This window comes from Salmo trutta, chromosome 25 (assembly GCF_901001165.1).
Source record: "Salmo trutta chromosome 25, fSalTru1.1, whole genome shotgun sequence".
Taxonomy (NCBI): Eukaryota; Metazoa; Chordata; class Actinopteri; order Salmoniformes; family Salmonidae; genus Salmo; species Salmo trutta.
This window is the reverse complement of record NC_042981.1, coordinates 33,692,120-33,714,610: the sequence shown is the minus strand read 5'-3', so window position 1 is coordinate 33,714,610 and position 22,491 is coordinate 33,692,120. Positions and strand designations below refer to the sequence as shown.

The 22,491-nt window shown below is 43.6% G+C and overlaps 1 protein-coding gene across 2 annotated transcripts in view; it reads left to right on the top strand.

The window, feature by feature from the left end:
* LOC115162463 (dimethyladenosine transferase 1, mitochondrial) overlaps positions 1 to 22,491 on the top strand; it is a 38,843-nt gene that overhangs the window by 3,950 nt on the left and 12,402 nt on the right. For both annotated transcript variants that reach the window (XM_029713781.1, XM_029713780.1), the window contains exons 2-6: positions 517 to 665; positions 2,080 to 2,231; positions 2,351 to 2,459; positions 2,620 to 2,771; positions 2,906 to 3,025. In XM_029713781.1, the coding sequence (XP_029569641.1) occupies positions 533 to 665; positions 2,080 to 2,231; positions 2,351 to 2,459; positions 2,620 to 2,771; positions 2,906 to 3,025 (666 nt within the window). In that variant the 5' untranslated portion in view covers positions 517 to 532. The remainder of the gene's footprint in view (positions 1 to 516; positions 666 to 2,079; positions 2,232 to 2,350; positions 2,460 to 2,619; positions 2,772 to 2,905; positions 3,026 to 22,491) is intronic.

Below are 22,491 nucleotides of genomic sequence, written 5' to 3'. Positions count from 1 at the left end.
TGAAGGTCCATCTGCTGTAGCGTTAGGTCCTATGCTCAATTTAATTTGACATTGGGTTGACTTTGACTGTTTTAGCATATGACTGTTCCACCACAGAGATCCACCACGGAGTCATTCCACTATCTCTGGCAGGATACATCCATAACTGCCCAATATCAATGTTATAACACAATGTAGGTTGATCCACTGGGTGGCGATCAAGATCATGTTTTTAATCCTCAGAGATGCTACGCCGTGTATTTTCTCTCGCTACCTTTGATCATTCCTTGACAATGGCAGTTGGGCTTTTAATGGAGTATCTTATTCCTAATTCATACGATCGCTGAGCTCTAAAATGGAACCTGGATGCATGAGCATGTTTATCGTCGTTATGGGAGATTAGCAGATAATCCCCAGATCTGTAAACTGTCACTAATTACTCTGACATTTACCCTCTCAGCGTAATTGCTCCCCTATTGAAGAGTGTGCATTAATCATCATATTCTTACTACAGTACCACCCGTTATATTTCCACAGCAGACCGGTTTGAGGGATGGCGGGTCCCAGAAAGATGGCGTCATTTCGCCTGCCTCCCCTGCCCACCATTGGGGAGGTAATCAAGCTGTACAACCTGCGAGCAGAGAAACAGCTGTCCCAGAACTTTCTACTAGATATGAGGCTCACAGGTGAGTCAGCTGCCTCCTCTAGCTGCAATGCACCAACACCTGGTACACTGTGTCTTCTACACAATGAGGACGCAATGGTGTTTTTCTTTCCCCCTGTTCACGTCACATTTAGTGTACTGGACTGAAGTGCCCACATAGGCTTGTCCACAAGCAGCAGACACTACCGATGTGATTCTATCAGTGATGCAGTGCTGCAGATCTGATCTGGTGCCCTTGAACAAGGTTTCTGTTTTAGATAAAAGCATTAAAGAAGCATAGCCAGCTTTGCCAAGGAGAGATGGGAGCCAGGCATATGCCTATGCTAAAATACAGTGCCACTGCCCACCTTTATTTAGCCTGCAAGTCATATTCATATGGAAGCCACTATTCTTGAATATCAGAATGTCGTAATAAAAGATGCATGTAACATCAACTAGATAGTGCATTGATACAAGTAACTGCCAAAATAAAGGAAACACCAACATAGTGATTTAATAGGGTGTTGGGCCACCAGAACAGATTCAATGCTTAGGGCCCAATTACATTTATTGTATCCCACACCCCAACCCCGCCCATTCTGTTTTATTCATTTAATTTTATTTTTTTCAGGTTTCAGTTTACCATTTTTTTTAAAATAGAAAAATAACAAAAAAAATTTAAGTCCACAACAATGATTAAACCACACCAGGAGACCACTTGAGGTTTGGGAAAAGTCTAATAAATGTGGATTTTTGGGTGTAGGCCTAGATAACCTTTAATGTAAGTGGGCACCAGCAAGAGAGGGGTTTTTGGTTAGCTGTTCTGTGCTCATGTGACTACAGAGTTAGCAAAACAAATGGCCACTGGATTGATGCAAATACTAGTTTATATTGTTGAATTCCATTTTAATGTCTGTATTCTGTTCACATTCTCCTTTTTACAAGGCCCTAAATGCACATTGGCATAGATTCTATAAGTGTCTGGAACTCGTTGGAGGGATGCGACACCATTCCTCCATGAAAAATTCCATCATTTGGTGTTTTGTTGATGATGGTGGAAAACGCTGTCTCAGGCGCCACTCCAGAATCTCCCATTAGTGTTCAATTGAGCTGAGATCTGGTGACTGAGACACACCCTTTAAACCCACAATGCTCCTTTGAGACCTCTTTTTCAGTCACTGAGATCTCTTCTTCTAGCCATGGTAGCCAAAATAATGGGCAACTGGGCATTTTTAAACATGACCCTAAGCATGATGGGATGTTAATTGCTTAATATACTGAGGAACCACACTTGTGTGGAAGCACCTGCTTTCAATATAGTTAGTATCCTTCATTTACTCAAGTGTTTCCTGTAATTTGACAGTTATTTGTACATTGTTCACCTTTATTATATCCAACCCATTCCAATGTGAGTAAGTAGTACGCCCTGGTCGCTGTGTGTTTTCTGAACTGTGTAGATAAGATTGTGCGCCAGGCAGGCAGTCTGAGGGACGCCCATGTGTGTGAGGTGGGTCCCGGACCTGGAGGTCTGACCCGCTCCATCCTCAACGCTGGGGCTGCAGACCTGCTGGTGGTGGAGAAGGACAACCGCTTTATACCTGGACTAAAGGTACCTAACAGGAGAACATGCAGGAAGGGGTTGTCTTTCAAAGAATTGCCGAAATTGGAAACAGTAAAGTCGTTTTTAAATTCTCAAGTACCTGTAAGATGCAATGTCCGTTTCCACAGCTCTTGTCTGAAGCAGCACCAGGGAAGCTCAGGGTTGTCCATGGTGACATACTCACATACAGAATGGACAGAGGATTCCCAGAAGTCATAACCAAGGCATGGGAGGATGGTGAGTGAGATGAAAAAGTAGACTTAGCATTGAGGTAGATTTGTCACTTGCCTGGTTGATGGAAGTATCTACTAGATTGCTTTATGTCTGAAACAAAAAGTACATTGATTTTGTGCCATGTTTTGCAACAGTGTGGTTGACTACAATTGTCCTTGCTCAGATCCACCGGACCTGCATATCATTGGGAACCTTCCCTTCAGTGTGTCCACTCCTCTCATCATCAAGTGGCTGGAGAACATATCCAACAGAACTGGACCCTTTGTTTACGGCCGGACCAGACTCACTCTTACCTTCCAGAAAGAGGTGGCAGAAGTATGTGTGCTGTCCAGTACTGTTTATTCTCACTCAGTCGGTTTTCCTGAATTTCTATTTGTATTATTCAGCGTTGATCTACTGTTCAGGGGTATAAATTATACAGACCAAATATGTTGGGTTCCCCTCTCCAGAGGTTGACAGCCAGCACGGCCAGCAGACAGAGGAGTCGTCTGTCCATCATGGCCCAGTACCTCTGTACTGTAAAGAACTGCTTCACCATCCCAGGACAGGCCTTCATCCCTAAACCTGAGGTAGGACCTCTCACTCTGCTTTACGCTGCCCACTACACACACCATCTTGGCTGTATATCGAAGATGATAATGACAATCCTCCATGGTGACAAAGTTGATGATGACAAAAATCCATACCGGGATAAATTGACAATTATTTGCGATAACGATAAATCTGCTATAAATTACGATCAATAATTTTTTGGGGGAGGTGCTACAGCTGGGCGATATGGACAAAAAGTCATATAACTGTTTTGCTCGATAACAACAAATACAATGATAATGTTTTAATGGACAGTTACTCAGCAGCGGGGCCCGAGACCTTTTTTTTCAGTGTCAAGTAAGACGACTGAAATGGTGGTCTATGATTAAAAAATTAAGCTATTTCATCGAACATATCCAGGAAATGCATGATTATATTTTGATGTGCAACCTGTCAAAATAGGATCCAGAATTAGCAGACTTCTTTTTGGCATCTTTGCGCATATTGGCCTATAAGCGACACTGAGTGTACAAAACATTATGAACACCTGCTTTTTCTATGCAATAGACTTATTGATGTTAATTAGTGTAGATGAAGGGGAGGAGACAGGTTAAATAGGGATTTTTAAGCCTTGAGACTATTAAGACATGGATTGTGTATGTGTGCCATTCAGAGGGTGAATGGGCAAGACAAAAATATTGAAGTGCCTTTTGAACGGGGTACGGTAGTAGGTGCCAGGCACACCGGTTTGTGTCAAGAACTGCAACGCTGCTGGGCATCAAAACCATACTAACTACAGCCTACTCTAGTTGTAAATGGGTGCCGTGAAGTCAATATTAAGAGGTGAGAAATACATGATATACTCCCAGAAAGCTGCGACTCTCCTCTCTGGAACAAGAACAACAGTAGTTGCTTTGAAAACTGCCTTTCCCACAATCCCCCTTTAAGCAACGGTCACATGCTTGTGCTTCTCAGAATGCATCTGTCTCTCCTCGGTGAGCACAGTGGGGAGAGAGAACGAGAGCCAGCAGGCGACAGCCAAACAGGGACCGGCAAATACTTTCATAGTTGGAATCAACTTAATGCATATATTACCGTTGACCAAATAATGGTTTTACAACAATCTACAGAAACGTTGTCTAGCAAAGTCGCAGAAAATGACCGACATAAGCAAAATGCTTTGGAAAGAGGAAGGCCATGTTGGTATACGTCATTTTTTTGGTCTATCGTCCCAGCTCTTAAACCTTACCCTTGTTCAAAACACTAACCGTAACTTTAACAAGCCGTTGCTTATCAACAGATAGTTTGTTGATAGTATGATTATCTGTTAGAGCATCTACAGATGGAAAGTCCTGACTATCCACATAACATGTGACCCCTGTTTACTCTCTGTTCTCCTCTTCCTCCATTGCCCCCATTTCTTTGTCGTTCAAGTCTTTCTGCTACTGTCACTCGACTCTTTATGAGACATGTACAGTACAAGGGTTCATTACGGCTGCGTTAAATCAATGTTGTCTCAGAAGTGTCTTCGGAATTGTGACAATTGGGTAATTATGCCTGGTGGGTATTTGAGATGCAGTGCTACCACACAGAGCAGTAATGAGAGCTCGATCCCTTTCACAGTCTCAGGTCTGTGAAACTGGTGACAGGAATGATTATTATGTACAATTATAGGCCTAGGCTACAGACTACAGAGAATGATGTTTCTCTGTTCTTGGGGATGGGCTTTAGGTTGGACTTGGGTCCCCTGAAGAAGTTGTCCCTCTTTGAAAGCCCTCTGTTGGTAAATATTTCATCTGTATGGAATGGATGGAGTAAGGGAAGAACAGAGGAGCAGTGAAGTGAATGAAACTAGGGCTGATTGTTCATTCTCTTAGAAGAAATAGCTTCAATGATTATTTCATCACGCAGAGGCGACTTTTACGCTGTCTCTGTGTGTTCTTGTGTGTGTGTGTCCGAGTGTGTCTAAATGTACACGTGCCATGCGTGTATGTGGGTCTGAGTAGTGTGTGTTTCTGCTGCAGTTGTTCATTTGTGCTCATGCATGTTTATGTAGGACAGCTGGGATTTTACATTTCAGTCATTTAGCAGACGATCTTAACCAGAGCAACTTAGTTAGTGCATTCATCTTAAGATACAGTGGCTAGGTGGGAGAACCACATATCACAGGCAAAGAAAGTACATTTGTTTCTCAACGTAGCTGTCAGTAGAGTCAGAGCTAGAAGGGGGGGGGGTCAAGTGCAAGTGCTGGCTAAGTGTTATTTCTTTTTTGTGGGGGGGGGGGGTCGAGGTGAGAAGGAGGAAAATTTAAGATACTGTTTGAAGAGGTAGGGTTTCAGATGTTCTTGGAAGATGGGCAGGGACTCTGCTGTCCTAGCTTCAGGAGGAAGCTGGTTTCACCACTGGGGTGCCAGGATAGAGAAGGACTGAGTGGGAGCTGTCCTCCCGTAGGGGTGGGAGGGCCAAGAGACCTGAGGTGGCAGAACGGAATGTTCGGGTTGGGGTGTAGGGTTTGAGCATAGCCTGAAGTTAGGGAGGGGCAGTTCCTCTTGCAGTTCTGTAGGTAAGCACCATGTTCTTGTAGTGGATGCAAGCTTCAACTGGAAGCCAGTGGAGTGTGTGGAGGAGCAGGGTGACATGAGAGAACTTGAAAGGGAAGGTTGAAAAACAGGCAGGCCGCTGCATAAGTTGCAGGGGTTTCAAAAGCGAGGAGCCCAGCCAACAGCTAATTGCAGTAGTCCAGACGGGAGAGGACAAGTGCCTGGATTAGGACTTGCGCCGCTTCCTGTGTGAGGTAGGGTCGTACTCTACGGATTTTGTAGAGCAGGTATTCCCAAACTGGGGGCAATGCCATCGGGGGTACGCCAAATAAAAATGTCATTCACATTATTATTATATTTTACGGGGTTATACATTTGGGTGAGATTTTTCTCTCTCGCCTGAGTAGCCTCGTTTCACTGCCAAAAATAAAATGAAACCATCTAGTGTTCAGCGAAATAAAAACACAATGTCAAATACAGGTAGCCTATTCAAATAATGAACAAAGAGTTCCTGAATCTAGGATTACAGGAACTCTCTGCAACTATATTCAATGTGCAGTACAAAATTGAGGCTATGATTAAGAAGTTGGCGCTCTTCTCTGTCTTCATTAACAAGGACAACACGCAGGTCTTTCCATCATTGTAAGATTTTTTTGTGAGCAAATAAACTCAAGCTTACGAACAATGTCAAATGTGATATAGCGAAGCACCTGAGTGAGCTGGGTGCACAATTACGCAGGTACTTTCCCGAAACGGACGACACAAACAACTGGATTCGTTATCCCTTTCATGCCCTGCCTCCAGTCCACTTACCGATATCTGAACGAGAGAGCCTCATCGAAATTGCAACAAGCGGTTCTGTGAAAATGTAATCAGAAGCCATTGCCAGATTTCTGGATTGGGCTGCGCTCAGAGTATGCTGTCTTGACAAATCATGCTGTTAAGACACTGATGCCTTTTGCAACCGCGTACCTATGTGAGAGTGGATTCTCGGCCCTCACTAGCATGAAAACTAAATACAGGCACAGACTGTGTGTGGAAAATGATTTAAGACTGAGACTCCCTCCAATACAACCCAACATTGCAGAGTTATGTGCATTCTTTCAAGCACACCCTTCTCATTAACCTGTGGTGAGTTATTCACAATTATTGATGAACAAATAAGGTTTTATATGTAAGATGGCTAAATGAAGAGAGAAATCATTGATTATTATTATTTGTGCCCTGAAGAGCTCTTTGTCACTTTCCACGAGCCGGGTTGGGGCAAAAACTCACACTCTTGTCAATACTGTGAAGGGCAGTCATGGACAAAGTTAGGACCTTGATATGAACTGCTTCTGAGGCAGTACAGTAGTATGTGAGTACATCAGTAGGAGATATTCGGCCAAGAAATCTACAACTGGCCGTATCAATGCTAAGAAGCAACGCATACTAGGTAGGATGGGTATTGGAGAGGGAAGCTGTATTGCTGAAGGCGGTGCGTCTCTGTCTGAGGAGGCCTGGTGGAGCAGAGTGCGTTCTTAGATACAGGGGAGCGTTCACGTAGCCGAGCTAGACAAATCCAACAAATCTATTCTCATTGGTGGTGTTATCTTGCTCTCTCTGTAGCTTTGGATCAATTCATTAATACAGATGGAGGAACATTGCTGCTGCGTAGCTGTAATTATACTCGTCAACAGTTCTAAGGAAATGTGTCACAAAGAACCTGACGCCCCACACGACACACTGCTATCTCCCATTTTTAGAAGCAGGGACCATGTCAGCCATACAGCAATTAAGTGTGACACCCCCCTCACCTTAGTTATGAAAATGCATTTAATAGTTGTACGCTCTAACCAACAAACAACAATTAATCCTTTGAACATTTTAAAACCCAATGGAGAGAAAATGGCAGTTATTGGAGTGTTTAATTAAGCAATAAGGCCTGAAGAGGTGTGGTATATGGCCAATATACCACGGCTAAGGGCTGTTCTTACGCACAACGCAACACAGAGTGCCTGGTAAAGCCATTAGCCGTGGTATATTGGCCATATAACACAAACCCCCGAGGTGCCCTATTGCTATTATATAAACTGGTTACCAACGTAATTAAAACAGCAAAAATTAATTTCTTGTCATACCTGTGGTCTGATATAACACGGATTTCACCCAATCAGCATTCAGGGCTTGAACCACCCAGTTTATAATACATTTTAACCTGAGGGAAAGAGAAGCACATTGTAGCTGACTGGTGATTAGATGGGAGGAAACGTTGAATCCATTTTACATTAGCAGCTGCTGGCCCATATTGACCTGTCGTGAGGAGATGGGCCTTATCCTTTGCATTATCTCACCTTTGGAATTAACGCACTGGCTACCTCTGTAACATTGGCTGCGTTTAGACAGGCAGCGCAATTCTGCTATATTTTTTTAAACTATTTGGTCTTTTGACCAATCAGATTAGCTCTGAAAAAGATCTGATGTGATTGGTCAAAAACCCTATTAGTGGAAAAAATGTCAGTTGCGCTGCCTGTCGAAACGCAGACAATGTTATAGAGGTAGCCAGTGCGGTGGTGAATGGCGATACAGGTCATTTGTACATTTTTTAATTACACTACCGTTCAAAAGTTTGGGGTCACTTCGAAATGTCCATGTTTTTGAAAGAAAAGCACATTTTTTGTCCATTTAAAATAACATCAAATTGATCAGAAATACAGTGTAGACATTGTTGATGTTGTAAATGACTATTGTAGCTGGAAACGACAGTTTGCGCTGTTCTGTGAAGGGAGTAGTACACAGCATTGTACGAGATCATCAGTTTCTTGACAATTTCTCGCATGGAATTGCCTTTTTTTCTCAGAACAAGAATAGACTGACGAGTTTCAGAAGAAATGTCTTTGTTTCTGGCCTTTTTGAGCCTGTTATCGAACCCACAAATGCTGATGCTCCAAATACGCAACTAGTCTAAAGAAGGCCAGTTTTATTGCTTCTTTAATCAGAACAACAGTTTTCAGCTGTGCAAACATAATTGCAAAAGGGTTTCATAATGATTAATTAGCCTTTTAAAATGATAAACTTGGATTAGCTAACACAACATGCCATTGGAACACAGGAGTGATGGTTACTGATAATGGGCCTCTGTAGGCCTATGTAGATATTCCATTAAATATCAGCCGTTTCCAGCTACAATAGTCATTTACAACATTAACAATGTCTACACTGTATTTCTGATCAGTTTGATGTCATTTTAATGGACAAAAAATGAGCTTTTCTTTCAAAAACAAGGACATTTCTAAGTGACCCCAAACTTTTGAACGGTAGTGTACATTTTTATGTTCAGAAAAAAACAAATGGTTTTATTGGCTTAATGGGAAGCACATGAAGTACATTAATGGCTGAAGTACATTAATGGCTGTGTTTGATTAATATTCTGACGGAGGGTCAAGGAGTTTGTGACCTCAGCTACAGAGACTGGAGATCATGTGACACTGTTGTGGTCATTTGCCTTCAACATCATAGCCCATCCTGCGTGTTGTTTTTCAACCAACCCTGCATTTTTCACTGCCTTACTTAAAATGGAGGTTTATTTGTATGAAGAGTGGAAAGCATACCAGTGAGACTCGCCCATCCACTTCATCCTGTTTTCTAGCCTGCACAGTTCTGTCCTGGCAGAATGTGACTAAAATCTGCCTGTAATTGACGGCTCTATAAGTCTAAGAGCCACTTCATCACGTCCTAGAGTGCTGCTTCTCCACAGTAGACCCCCAAGCCTCCAAGCTCCACACACAGCCCAGCATGAGGAGAGGGTAGGACAGAGATTTAGAGATGGAGAGCTGGGAGTGTGAGTGGGAGAGAATGGGAGTGGGAGAGACAGAGCAGTAGGAGTGGGAATGCTGCGGCTTGCAGTCAGTGTGTCCTCCACATGCCGTAGGGGAGGAGAACGCTTGAAGACAGATTCATGACGTTGATGGATCTGAAGGGAGAGTGAAGCGTACCTCCAGCAGATGGTTGTCTGGGGCTGTCATCAGCCATCCTGAGTAATAGGAAACCCACAGTCTCTGTCTCTGAGGGGGAGGGCCGTACAGATGTTTTCCTTGTGCACAGCCCCTACTGAGGACCACGGGCCAGATGACTACTGGTGAAATTAATACTGCTCGCTCTGCATTGTGGATCTCTTGTGGCTCATTGGTGTCAGATACTGAGATTTGGCCAGTGAAGAGCCATTCCAAACTGCCATAGATGCAGATTCAGTATGCTGTTCACCATAAATGTATTGTATACTGAACAAAAATATGATTTTACTGAGTCAAAGTAAGGAAATCAGTCAATTGAAATGAATTCATTAGGCCCTAACCTATGGATTTCACATGACTGGGCAGGGGTGCAGCCATGGGTCGGCCTGGGAGGGCATAGGCCCACCCACTTGACAGCCAGGCCCACCCACTGGGGAGCCAGGCCCAGTCAATCAGAATGAGTTTTCCCCCACAAAAGGGCTTTATTACAGACATAAATACTCCTCAGATGATCCCACAAGTGAAGAATAGAGATGTGGAGGTCCTGGGCTGGTGTGGTTACACGTGGTCTGCGGTTGTAAGGCAGGTTGGACGTACTGCCAAATTCTCTAAAATGACGTTGGAGACAGCTTATGATTGAGAAATGAACATTCAATTCTCTGGCAACAGCTCTGGTGGACATTCCTGCAGTCACGCTCCCTCAACTTGAGACATCTATGGCATTGTGTTGCGTGACACATCAACCAGGATCAAGGGGCAGGGCAATTTGTGACTTGTTTTAGTAATCAGTGGCTGTATTGGAGGTGGAGTGGTTTCATCTCTTTTCTGAGTGTGTATATATAACCAGCTTCTCAAGCTCCATCTCAGTATGCTTCATTCTATTGCTAGAGGACTCCTGATATCTCCATGAGTGATAAGTACATAATGTTGTCTTTATCTGTTGTGGTCTAGTACTGTTCTTTTGCTAGCTAGGATCATCTGCTTTAAGTGCTGCCTGTCTTACCAGTGGCTTACTTGGCGTGTGAACCGCTGGATCAACCAGGATCAAGGGGCAGGGCAATTTCTGACTTGTTTTGGGTAGTCAGTGGCTGTCAGTGGATTTTTTTTGGGGTAGTCAGTGGATTTTTTCTCCTTCTCTCACCTATCCATCTCCTCATTTGAATTCCATACTGTCACTTGTCCACTCAAGCTTAACATCTATTGCCCACCAGGTGCCCTTGGAGAGTTCCTCAATGATTTTGACCACTTGATAAGCTCATTTCCTGACGATAGCTCACCGTTCTTCGTACTTGGCGACTTCAACCTCCCGACGTCTGCCTTCAATTATTGTCTTTCCAACTCCCTCATCTTTACTAGAGGCTGCTCGCCTAGTAATCTCACTGACCCCCCCCCCCCCCCCCCCCCCAGGTCTCTACTCTCCTCCCTTTTCCGCATCCTATGACTTGCACTGTCCCCTTTCCTCCCGGCTGGCTCGGCCATCCTGCTCCGTGGCTGAGTGACTCATTGCGAGCTTACAGAACAAGGCTGCGGGCAGCTGAGAAAAAATGGAGGAAAACTAAACTTCCGGAGGACCTATCTTCTCTTCCTCTGTATCTGCTGCTAAAGCCACTTTCTGCCACACTAAATTTCAACCCTAGGAAACTCTTCCACCTTCTCCTCCCTCCTTAATTTGGCTCCCGAGTGGCGCATCGGTCTAAGGCACTGCATCTCATCACTACAGACCCTGGTTCGATTCCAGGCTGTATCACAACCGGCTGTGATTGGGAGTCCCATAGGGCAGCGCACAGTTGGCCCAGCATCGTTAGGGTTTGGCCGGGGTAGGCCATCATTGTAAATAAGAATTTGTTCTTAACTGACTTGCGTAGTTAAATAAAGGTGAAATAAAATAATCCTCACCTCCTCCCTGTCGGCGGACGACTTTGTCAACCACTTTGGGAAAAAAAGGTTAACGACATCCGCTCCTCATTCACTCAGCCTATTGAGTTCACTGGTCCCACTCACACAGAACTACCCTACACCTTGACCTCTGTCTCCCCTCTTTCTCAGGCTATGCACACTCTTGGATTGCATCCTACCTGACAGGCCGCTCCTACCAGGTGAAGTGGAGAGGATCTGTGTCTGCACCACATACTCTCACTACTGGTGTCTCCCAGGGCTCGGTTCTAGGCCCCACCCCCCCAAAAAAAAAAAAAGAACACTTAACCAGCACTTGCACTTGTCCCCTACCCCCAGCTCTGACTCTACTGACAGCTACGTTATTGAAGAAAAATGTACTTTCTATGCCTGTGATATGTGGTTGTCCCACAGTACATTCGTCTTAAGATAGCTAACTGAAAGTCGCTCGGTATGCGAGTGTCTGCTAAATGACTAAAATGTGTGACAAAACGGCACATTCTAAAGTGGCCTTTTACGCCCCCAGCACAAGGTGCACCTGTGTAATGATCATGCTGTTTAATCAGCTTCCTGATATGCCACACCTGTCAGGTGGATGGATTGTCTTGGCAAATGAGAAATGCTTTCTAATAGGGATATAATCAAATTTGTGCACAAACTTTGAGAGAAATAAGCATTTGTGGGATTTCTTTATTTCAGCTTGTGAAACATGGGACCAACACTTTACATGTTAGTTTGTATTTTTGTTCAGTGTAAAATGTACTGTAGTTTGTTTTTCAGTTTTGCATAGTGGCAAGGACAATGATGCCAGATCATTGTATTTCTCAGTATCTTTGTAAGGGAAATAGCCAAACTCTCTCCTCTCAACAAATATAACCAATAGATTTATACAGTGAGCCTGTATAGGTGTTCCTCCTAGAGCACATACTACTGCACGTTGTACTACAGCACAATTCATCTAAGCCTATTCCTATCCTATAAACGGGGTCAACCATGGTATCAAGAGTATAGGAAAGTTATTTCAATGACTCGGTGCAGAGCGGTAAACGCCTGAAGGCTTGGACTCGATTCATCATAGTCCCAAGGTAAAAAAAATGCTAAAAATACTTCACCCTCCCTAAAACAAAATGCCTAGGTTGGCAGAGTTTGCTTATCAATATCTTGAGAGATCTATTGCCCCTCTTATCTTAAATGAATGCTGGTTTAGCCGTTACTCAACGGCGTGTGTTTTCTAAATCCTGTCTGTTTAACATGAACAACATTCCATGCCAAAAAAACATTTAGGTATTCTGAAAACAAGCTAGTGGAGGAATCCTGGCCATGTTTCAGGAAAAGAAGGTCAGCTTCAAACAGGCAATCACAGGTGGGTTCTGTGAAACACTACGCAAGTCGGAGAAAAGGGAGCTATAGTATTGAAAGGATCAGTCCATAAGCTGTCAACTCTACTGTTTTTTGAAGATACTAATTAAAAACTTCTAGCGCTGTGATTTTACAACTTCTCTTCAGCCTGTTCAGTGAACGCTTCAATTGAGCCGTGTGTTTTTTCACACAAACACAATACAGTAATCCTCCACTTCTGGGGAAACATTTGTCTGTGGTGCAAAAACATAATTTTTTATTCATTTGTTTCAGGCTAGCTAGACTAATGAAAGTACTGTAGCTCAAAGGACTCTGCATTTCACAAACAATATATATGTTTTGCAGATTCCACAAATGCGTTTCTGTTTCTTTAACACTTTCCAAACCGGTCCTATCCCTCTTCAGACAATGCTTAATAATTACGTGTGAGGAAAGGCCTGTTTCAATTCCCACTGTGTAGTCGTGGTGTACCTTACCTTTAGCCAATCTTTTCTGATGCTTATGATGATTTGAAATATTTAAACGCTCCTTTGAACTGTCAGGGTGTGTTGTTTTCTTACAGCTCCCCTGTTTGTCATCTAGCCTAGCGTAGCTCATACTGCTTCTCTCAGCACTTTACAGCAGCAGCAAGGTCATTGCCGTTACTCCCCCAGCCTCTCGGATGACTGCTGGAACAGGAGAGGCATAGTCTTGGACAATGCAAGGTCATTTTCAGCTGCTGTTGATGACCATATTTTATCTGTAATATGGACTCTCATGAAGATGATGGTTGTCAGAAAGAAAAAGCCTCGCATTAACGATGGTGAAGTATTGGCGCGCTTTGGGTGATTTGTTCCTCAGCGACGCATTACAGCACTGCAGTTATTGCTGATTGGGTTTTGATGACTGATAGAGCGTTGAGATTCTTGGCCCGGCCTATATCTGTCTTTGTACCTGTCAACATCATGACTCCAGAGGTGCTTCACGGAAACATGTTTAAGTGACATCATCACCCGCGCCTAGGATTCATGCATTTTTATTGAATTCCTTTGTGGTGAACTATGAAGATACTAGCTGTAAAATGTTATTGATAAACAAAAAAAATTATGGATAAAGAGCTGATTTACGCGCACATGTTTAGTTTGTCTCATAACCACCTACATCGATACAACCTATATCGCGCATCTCTTGTTGTTCTCTGTTCAAGTTATACGGAGCATATGCAGGACGAGTCGACTTGATGCTCAAGGTGGGATATACAGTTGGATTAACCCTATACTTGGAAGTCTGCAGGGTTCAAAGCTCTCATCCCAGAGCTGAGCCCACATCCCTGAGCTGTCATGACGGCAACTCAAGGCGAGAGCCTTTTGAAGGAAATGTAGGTTAAATAGACAGAGGAGCGGATTTTATTAACGTTTTCCCAAGAGGAGAGCTGCTATTTGATCTCCACTCTGTTGCATAAACAAGAGGAGAGAGAGCCTTGAATAATCTATGTTTGTTTCAGGAAAGCACATTTCTCCCAACATCCCACCGCTGACTTGGCTGTAATCAGCTGTAATGAGACAAGAGATTGGAGATTCTCTCAGAGTAACTATCTCGTTATCGGAGTCCTCTTGCATTCGCATGTTTTCAAAGGAAAATAAACCGTGTGTATATGTGTTTAAAATCATTAGAAAATACATGACTGATTCTAGTGCAAAATAGTTTATTTTGTTTTGTCTACAGATTCTTTGTAAAAAGTCAGAAATAGGTTGACCGGCTAAACTAATCTCTTCTATATTAGGCAGACCATAGATACTTGACAGTTATACATTGAGGAACATATGGTATGTTTATTATTTTACACAGGCTAGTAGGGCTGGGTGATAATGCCGAAATATATCACCATTTTTCATATTTTTGGCGGGATTTGACGGTATTTTATGATTCTGAATAAAAGTTCTTAGTATATTTTATTAGTAGTGCATGACCCTAGAATGGCAACAAATGAATTCTTAGTGGTTTTAATGGGCGTTCTCTATTCTGATTATTTTATACTCAACTAGGACAAAACTGACAGCGAAGTAGTCAAATTTATTGAACTGTTTTTATTTAGCACTGTATCAAAGTACCTTCTATAGACGGGATTGTAAAAATCCATACCGGTATGTGGCTCCACGCCAGTATACCTAGAAATATGATATATCACCCACCGTACAGGCTAGCACAGATATGGGGGCTTAAGACTTCCACCTACTCTATGAGAAGCATGGATTTAGTCCCCAGCTGGGAGTAAGACCAGTATTCTTGGGTTCTTAGTAGGGTATATTTCTCTCCAGTTTGACCTGGCAATTCCTGTTCATATTAGTCAGATTTCAAGTTATCTAGGCTGTTTTGATGCTGGCTTGGCTGATGGGATGCTCGGTGGACCCAGAGGATGGGATGGGGGATACAGATTGACTCTCCTCCATGGAACCCATGCTGAACTGACTGGCTCCAACAGCTGTTGCTTTTTGTGCCAGTCTACTTGTATAAACGCAGCAGCAGCAAGCCTACACATGCTGTCATTCATTATGGTTATGTTCAGGCTCAGACTGAACATAACATCCCCATTTGCAACAACTCTCCTACGGTTAGTTATTTCATGCCACTTGCTAATGCAATAAAAGATACCTGGATTCTGAACCTGCTTTATGGAGTGATTCTGCTTTTTTTCAATCCCATTTGCAGACAGTCTGTAATGTTTCATGACCACGTGTTATAAAGGGAGAGAAACCTCTTGTCTCTTCTGTCTAATTCAGCTGTTTTCAGACAGCTGCTGTGTGTGTGTGTGTATATATACTGCTCAAAAAAATAAAGGGAACACTTAAACAACACATCCTAGATCTGAATGAAATAAATAATCTTATTAAATACTTTTTTCTTTACATAGTTGAATGTGCTGACAACAAAATCACACACAAATAATCAATGGAAATCCAATTTATCAACCCATGGAGGTCTGGATTTGGAGTCACACTCAAAATTAAAGTGGAAAACCACACTACAGGCTGATCCAACTTTGATGTAATGTCCTTAAAACAAGTCAAAATGAGGCTCAGTAGTGTGTGTGGCCTCCACGTGCCTGTATGACCTCCCTACAACGCCTGGGCATGCTCCTGATGAGGTGGCGGATGGTCTCCTGAGGAATCTCCTCCCAGACCTGGACTAAAGCATCCGCCAACTCCTGGACAGTCTGTGGTGCAACGTGGCGTTGGTGGATGGAGCGAGACATGATGTCCCAGATGTGCTCAATTGGATTCAGGTCTGGGGAACGGGCGGGCCAGTCCATAGCATCAATGCCTTCCTCTTGCAGGAACTGCTGACACACTCCAGCCACATGAGGTCTAGCATTGTCTTGCATTAGGAGGAACCCAGGGCCAACCGCACCAGCATATGGTCTCACAAGGGGTCTGAGGATCTCATCTCGGTACCTAATGGCAGTCAGGCTACCTCTGGCGAGCACATGGAGGGCTGTGCGGCCCCCCAAAGAAATGCCACCCCACACCATGACTGACCCACCGCCAAACCGGTCATGCTGGAGGATGTTGCAGGCAGCAGAACGTTCTCCATGGCGTCTCCAGACTCTGTCACGTGCTCAGTGTGAACCTGCTTTCATCTGTGAAGAGCACAGGGCGCCAGTGGCGAATTTGCCAATCTTGGTGTTCTCTGGCAAATGCCAAACGTCCTGCACGGTGTTGGGCTGTAAGCACAACCCCCACCTGTGGGCGTCGGGCCCTCATACCACCCTCATGGAGTCTGTTTCTGACCGTTTGAGCAGACACATGCACATTTGTGGCCTGCTGGAGGTCATTTTGCAGGGCTCTGGCAGTGCTTCTCCTGCTCCTCCTTGCACAAAGGCGGAGGTAGCGGTCCTGCTGCTGGGTTGTTGCCCTCCTACGGCCTCCTCCACGTCTCCTGATGTACTGGCCTGTCTCCTGGTAGCGCCTCCATGCTCTGGACACTACGCTGGCAGACACAGCAAACCTTCTTGCCACAGCTCGCATTGATGTGCCATCCTGGATGAGCTGCACTACCTTAGCCACTTGTGTGGGTTGTAGACTCCGTCTCATGCTACCACTAGAGTGAAAGCACCGCCAGCATTCAAAAGTGACCAAAACATCAGCCAGGAAGCATAGGAACTGAGAAGTGGTCTGTGGTCACCACCTGCACAACCACTCCTTTATTGGGGGTGTCTTGCTAATTGCCTATAATTTCCACCTGTTGTCTATTCCATATCTATATCGACAGTAAAACGAGTCCTATATCGAAATAACCTGAAAGGCCACTCAGCAAGGAAGAAGCCACTGCTCCAAAACCACCATAAAACCAGACTACGGTTTGCAACTGCACGTGGGGACAAAGATCGTACTTTTTGGAGAAATGTCCTCTGGTCTGATGAAACAGAAATAGAACTGTTTGGCCATAATGACCATCGTTATGTTTGGAGGAAAAAGGGGGAGGCTTGCAAGCCGAAGGACACCATCCCAACCATGAAGCACGGGGGTGGCAGCATCATGTTGTGGGGGTGTTTTGCTGCAGGAGGGACTGGTGCACTTCACAAAATAGATGGCATCATGAGGTAGGAAAATTACGTGGATATATTGAAGCAACATCTCAAGACATCAGTCATGAAGTTAAAGCTTGGTTGCAAATGGGTCTTCCAAATGGACAATGACCCCAAGCATACTTACAAAGTTGTGGCAAAATGGCTTAAGGACAACAAAGTCATGGTATTGGAGTGGCCATCACAAACCTTGTGCTCAAGCCTATAGAAAATTTGTGGGCAGAACTGAAAAAGTGTGTGCGAGCAAGGAGGCATACAAACCTGACTCAGTTACATCAGCTCTGTCAGGAGGAATGGGACAAAATTCACCCAACTTATTGTGGGAAGCTTGTGGAAGGCTACCCAAAACGTTTGACCCAAGTTAAACAATTTGAAATAATGCTACCAAATACTAATTGAGTGTATGTACATTTCTGACCCACTGGGAATGTGATGAAAGAAATAAAAGCTAAAATAAATAATTCTCTCTACTATTATTCTGACATTTCACAATCTTTGGAAATTGCTCCCAAGGATGAACCAGACTTTTTCTGAGTTCTTGGCTGATTTCTTTAGATTTTCCCATGATGTCAAGCAAAGAGGCACTGAGTTTGAAGGCCTTGAAATACCTCCACAGGTACACCTCCAATTGACTCAAATTATGTCAATTAGCCTATCAGAAGCTTCTAAAGCCATTACATAATTTTCTGGAATTTTCCAAGCTGTTTAAAGGCACAGTCAACTTAGTGTATGTAAACTTCTGACCCACTGGAATTGTGATACAGTGAATTTTAGTGAAATAACCTGTCTGTAAACAATTGTTAGAAAAATGACTTGTGTCATGCACAAAGTAGATGTCCTAACCGACTTGCCAAAACTATAGTTTGTTAACAAGAAATTTGTGGAGTGGTTGAAAAACGAGTTTTAATGACTCCAACATAAGTGTATGTAAACTTCCGACTTCAACTGTGTGTGTGTGTGTGTGTGTGTGTGTGTGTGTGTGTGTGTGTGTGTGTGTGTGTGTGTGTGTGTGTAGATAGACATCTATCTAGGGGCTATAGGAACACTGAACAGCCTGACTGCAACCCTGCCTATGCGCAGTACATCCCATACCATCCGGACATCTTTTTTAAAAAAATTGCTGGTAGCCGACAGCCATCCCCAACCGTTCTCACACCCAAACACACACACGATTGAATAAAGGCATGTTGCTTCCACAAAATAGTTTTATTAGTAAAAAATATAACTAGCCTACTTGCACAAGCACATTGAGACAACAGTTACCAGAACACTTTAACTGTTGACAATCGTCTGGCAAATTTAAGAAGTGCATCCACAAAAATAAGCTGCAATTATCAAAATGATAACTCTTGTCTTGGTTTCTGCAGGAGAGTGGCAACTGTTTAGACATCTAGAGGCTGTTCTTTGTTCCCAGACAATTTGAAGCTAATGAAATGGTGCGCTGGCTGATGAACAGGCTGCACATCTATATAACGAAACAAACCTCCAGCTCACATTGGCCGGCTCAAATCGCATCAGACAGAAATGGCTTTACTGTTTTTCAGACTGCCAGTTGTATTATGTACACTTGAACCGGTCCAGAGGACTTTGCAATGCTCAGCCACTTGAAACAAACTGCTGTCAAACAAGGTAACACAAGCAAAGGTGCAATTGAGTAGTCTTCTTCTGAAGAAGATATGTTCATACACTAAGACGTTTGAACGAAACAGGAAAGCATGTTAGCTTGCCAGAAAAATGTTTTTATAATTAGGTCCACAAATTTCCTAGACAAATGTGTACAGTTATCTGCAGAGTTGTAATGAGGAAATCCTGAAGCATGATTTAAACATTACAAAAAAATAAAGTGTGCAAGCCTTTCCCGATTTAAACTAAAATTGTTTATGCCTCTGGAATTGTGTGCTTTGGAATAATACTGTTGAAAAACCAACCCTGGAAAGCTGCATCCTACTGTAAACGATTGCCTAGTTTACGCAACTTAGTCTTGCACAACAAACAATGAATCCATAAAACATTTGCGAATATAGAATTTATATACAAACACGTAGAATAAAAAGTAAACCGCATGAAGTACAACACCGGATCAAACTTGACATGCGTTGATTTGGCACTTTCTCAAACGCATACAGTACCAGTCAAAAGTTTGGACACCTACTCATTCAAGGGTTTTTCTTTATTTTTACTCTTTTCTACATTGTAGAATAGTAGTGAAGACATCAAAACTATGAAATAACACATATGGAATCATGTAGTAACCAGACAAGTGTTAAACAAATTCTTCAAAGTAGCCACCCTTTGCCTTGATGACAGCTTTGCACACGCTTGGCATTCTCTCAACCAGCTTCATGAGGTAGTCACCTGGAATGCATTTCAATTAACAGGCGTGGCTTATTAAAAGTTCATTTGTGGAATTTCATCTTAATGCATTTGAGCCAATCAGTTGTGACAAGGTAGGGGTGGGTAAACCGAAGATAGCCCTATTTGGTAAAAGACCAAGTCCATATTATGGTAAGAACCGCTCAAATAAGCAAAGAGAAACGATAGTCCATCATTACTTTAAGACATGAAGGTCAGTCAATACGGAAAATGGCAAGAACTTTGAAGGTTTCTTCAAGTGCAGTCGCAAAAACCGTCAAGCGCTATGATAACTGGCTCTCATGAGGACCGCCACAGGAAAGACCCAGAGTTACCTCTGCTGCAGAGGATAAGTTCATTAGGGGCGGCAGGTAGCCTAGTGGTTAGAGCGTTGGAGTTGTAACTGATAGGTTGCAAGATCGAATCCCCGAGCTGACAAGGTAAAAATCTGTCATTCTGACCCTGAACAAGGCAGTAAACCCACTGTAAGCCCATTGAAAATAAGAATTTGTTAACTGACTTGTCTAGTTAAATGAAGGTAAAATAAATAAAACGGAGTTACCAGCCTCAGAAATTGCAGCCCAAATAAATGCTTCACAGAGTTCAAGTAACAGACACATCTCAACATCAACTGTTCAGAGGAGACTTGAATTAAAACCACTACTAAAGGACACCAATAAGAAGAATAAGCTTGCTTGGGCCAAGAATCACAAGCAATGGACATTAGACCGGTGGAAATATATCCTTTGGTCTGATGAGTCAAATTTGAGATTTTTGGTTCCAACTGTAGGTGAACGGATGATCTCTGCATGTGTGGTTCCCACTGTGAAGCATGGAGGAGGATGTGTGATGGTGTGGGGGTGCTTTGCTGGTGACACTGTCTGTAATTTATTTAGAATTCAAGGCACACTTAACCAGCATTCTGCAGCGATACGCCATCCAATCTGGTTTGCGCTTAGTGGGACTATCATTTGTTTTTCAACAGGACAATGACCCAAAACACACCTCTAGACTGTGTAAGGGCTATTTGACCAAGGAGAGTGATGGTGCTGTATCAGATGACCTGGCCTCCACAATCACCTGACCTCAACCCAATTGAGATGGTTTGGGATCAGTTGGACCACAGAGTGAAGGAAAAGCAGCCAACAAGTGCTCAGCATATGTGGGAACTCCTTCAAGGCTGTTGGAAAAGCATTCCTCATGAAGCTGGTTGAGAGAATGCCAAGAGTGTGCAAAGCTGTCATCAAGGCAAAGGATGGCTACTTTAAAGAATCTCAAATATAAAATATATTTTGATTTGTTACACTTTCTTTTGGTTACTACATGATTCCATGTGTTATTTCATAGTTTTGATGTGTTCACTATTATTCTACAATGTAGAAAATAGTAAAAATAAAGAAAACCCCCAGAATAAGTAGGTGTGTCAACTTTTGACTGGCCCTGTATGTGTTGTATGTGTTCAGTTTGTTAACGAGGGCACATTCACATTCTTGTCTTCATTTATTGCATTCGTAAGGGCTGGCAGGGGTTGGGGAAGTGTGTTATTGTACGGATGCCCGTCCGGTCCCCTCTGCTCTGTCCCTGGCATGTTGCTAGGGGTGTGAAACCTGCCCCTTCCGGGCTTCCAGGGCCTAAAGTGATGCCTGTGGCGATGCCCCCGTTGTGCAGGCAGCCGCCTGAAGGTGGTGAGCTAGGCTTAGCCATCTGCTCTCCCCATAGGAAACAATGTGTGAGAGAATGAGAGGGCCACTGCCAGGGCCTGTCACCAGAGCAGCCATTTCAGGCCGGAGACAACCTCTCCCCCTCTCCTCTCAGCCGTGTTAGACACACATGAGAATGTGACTGTGTTAATGTGCAATAGCACCCTTGACATATGAGTAGGCAGCAGGGGTGGTGTGTCAGTGTGTGTGTGTCAGTGTGAGTGCTGGCCAGCATGCTCTCAACATGCAAAAGTGTTCCCTGTCAGTCAAAGAGAAAGTCCACGTGACTTGAGTAAAAGGGGGATATAGGTAGAGAGAAATGGTAAAGGAGAGGTTGACAGGAAGGAAAGAACAGAATGGCACAGAACGTCCTTGACCTTCAGCTGCAGGGTCTCTTGCAGGTATTACATGGTAGCATATGCACTGCTGACGGACTTGGTAAACAAGTCACATATGGAGGAATGACTCAAACCATTTCTAGATTTGGAGGCAAATCTGCCACACTACTGCAGTCAACCATGACCGTTCAAAGCCTCTCTCTATGCCGTCATACAATTCCAATAATCAGGCAGATTTTTCAAAACAGCCAATTTCCCCATCAACCCTAATTGCACGTGAAAGACACTAATGAAGGACAAGAAAAAGAGAGCATTTCCCAGACAGACCTGGGTGTAACAGTGGCTTGGTGCCTCATGTCACTGGGGTAATAAAGGGGATTAGTGGAGCAGCTCTGTGTGTGTGGAGGTTCTGCACAAGGCTTATGGGGCCATGCAGAGAGAGAGATGCCCCCCTACCCAACCTCAAAGCACTGGATGACACAAACACACCCCAGACAATAAAGACATTAGGGCACAGGATTCCGTTTCCATGGCAGTGAGGAGGCGGACAGCAGGATAAAAAGCACATGCAGCCCAGTGTGCCAAAAAGGTAGTGTGTGTTTGTGAGCATGTGTGGGGGTTTCTGTATCTGTGTGTATGTGTGGGGTTTTGTATCTGTGTATGGGTGTTTGTGTACTCTGTGTGTGTGTGTGTGTGTGTTCATTTGTATGCCTAATACATGAAATCAGTAGCGTGTAGCCTAGCCCAAGAAGGCAGCTTGTTTTTG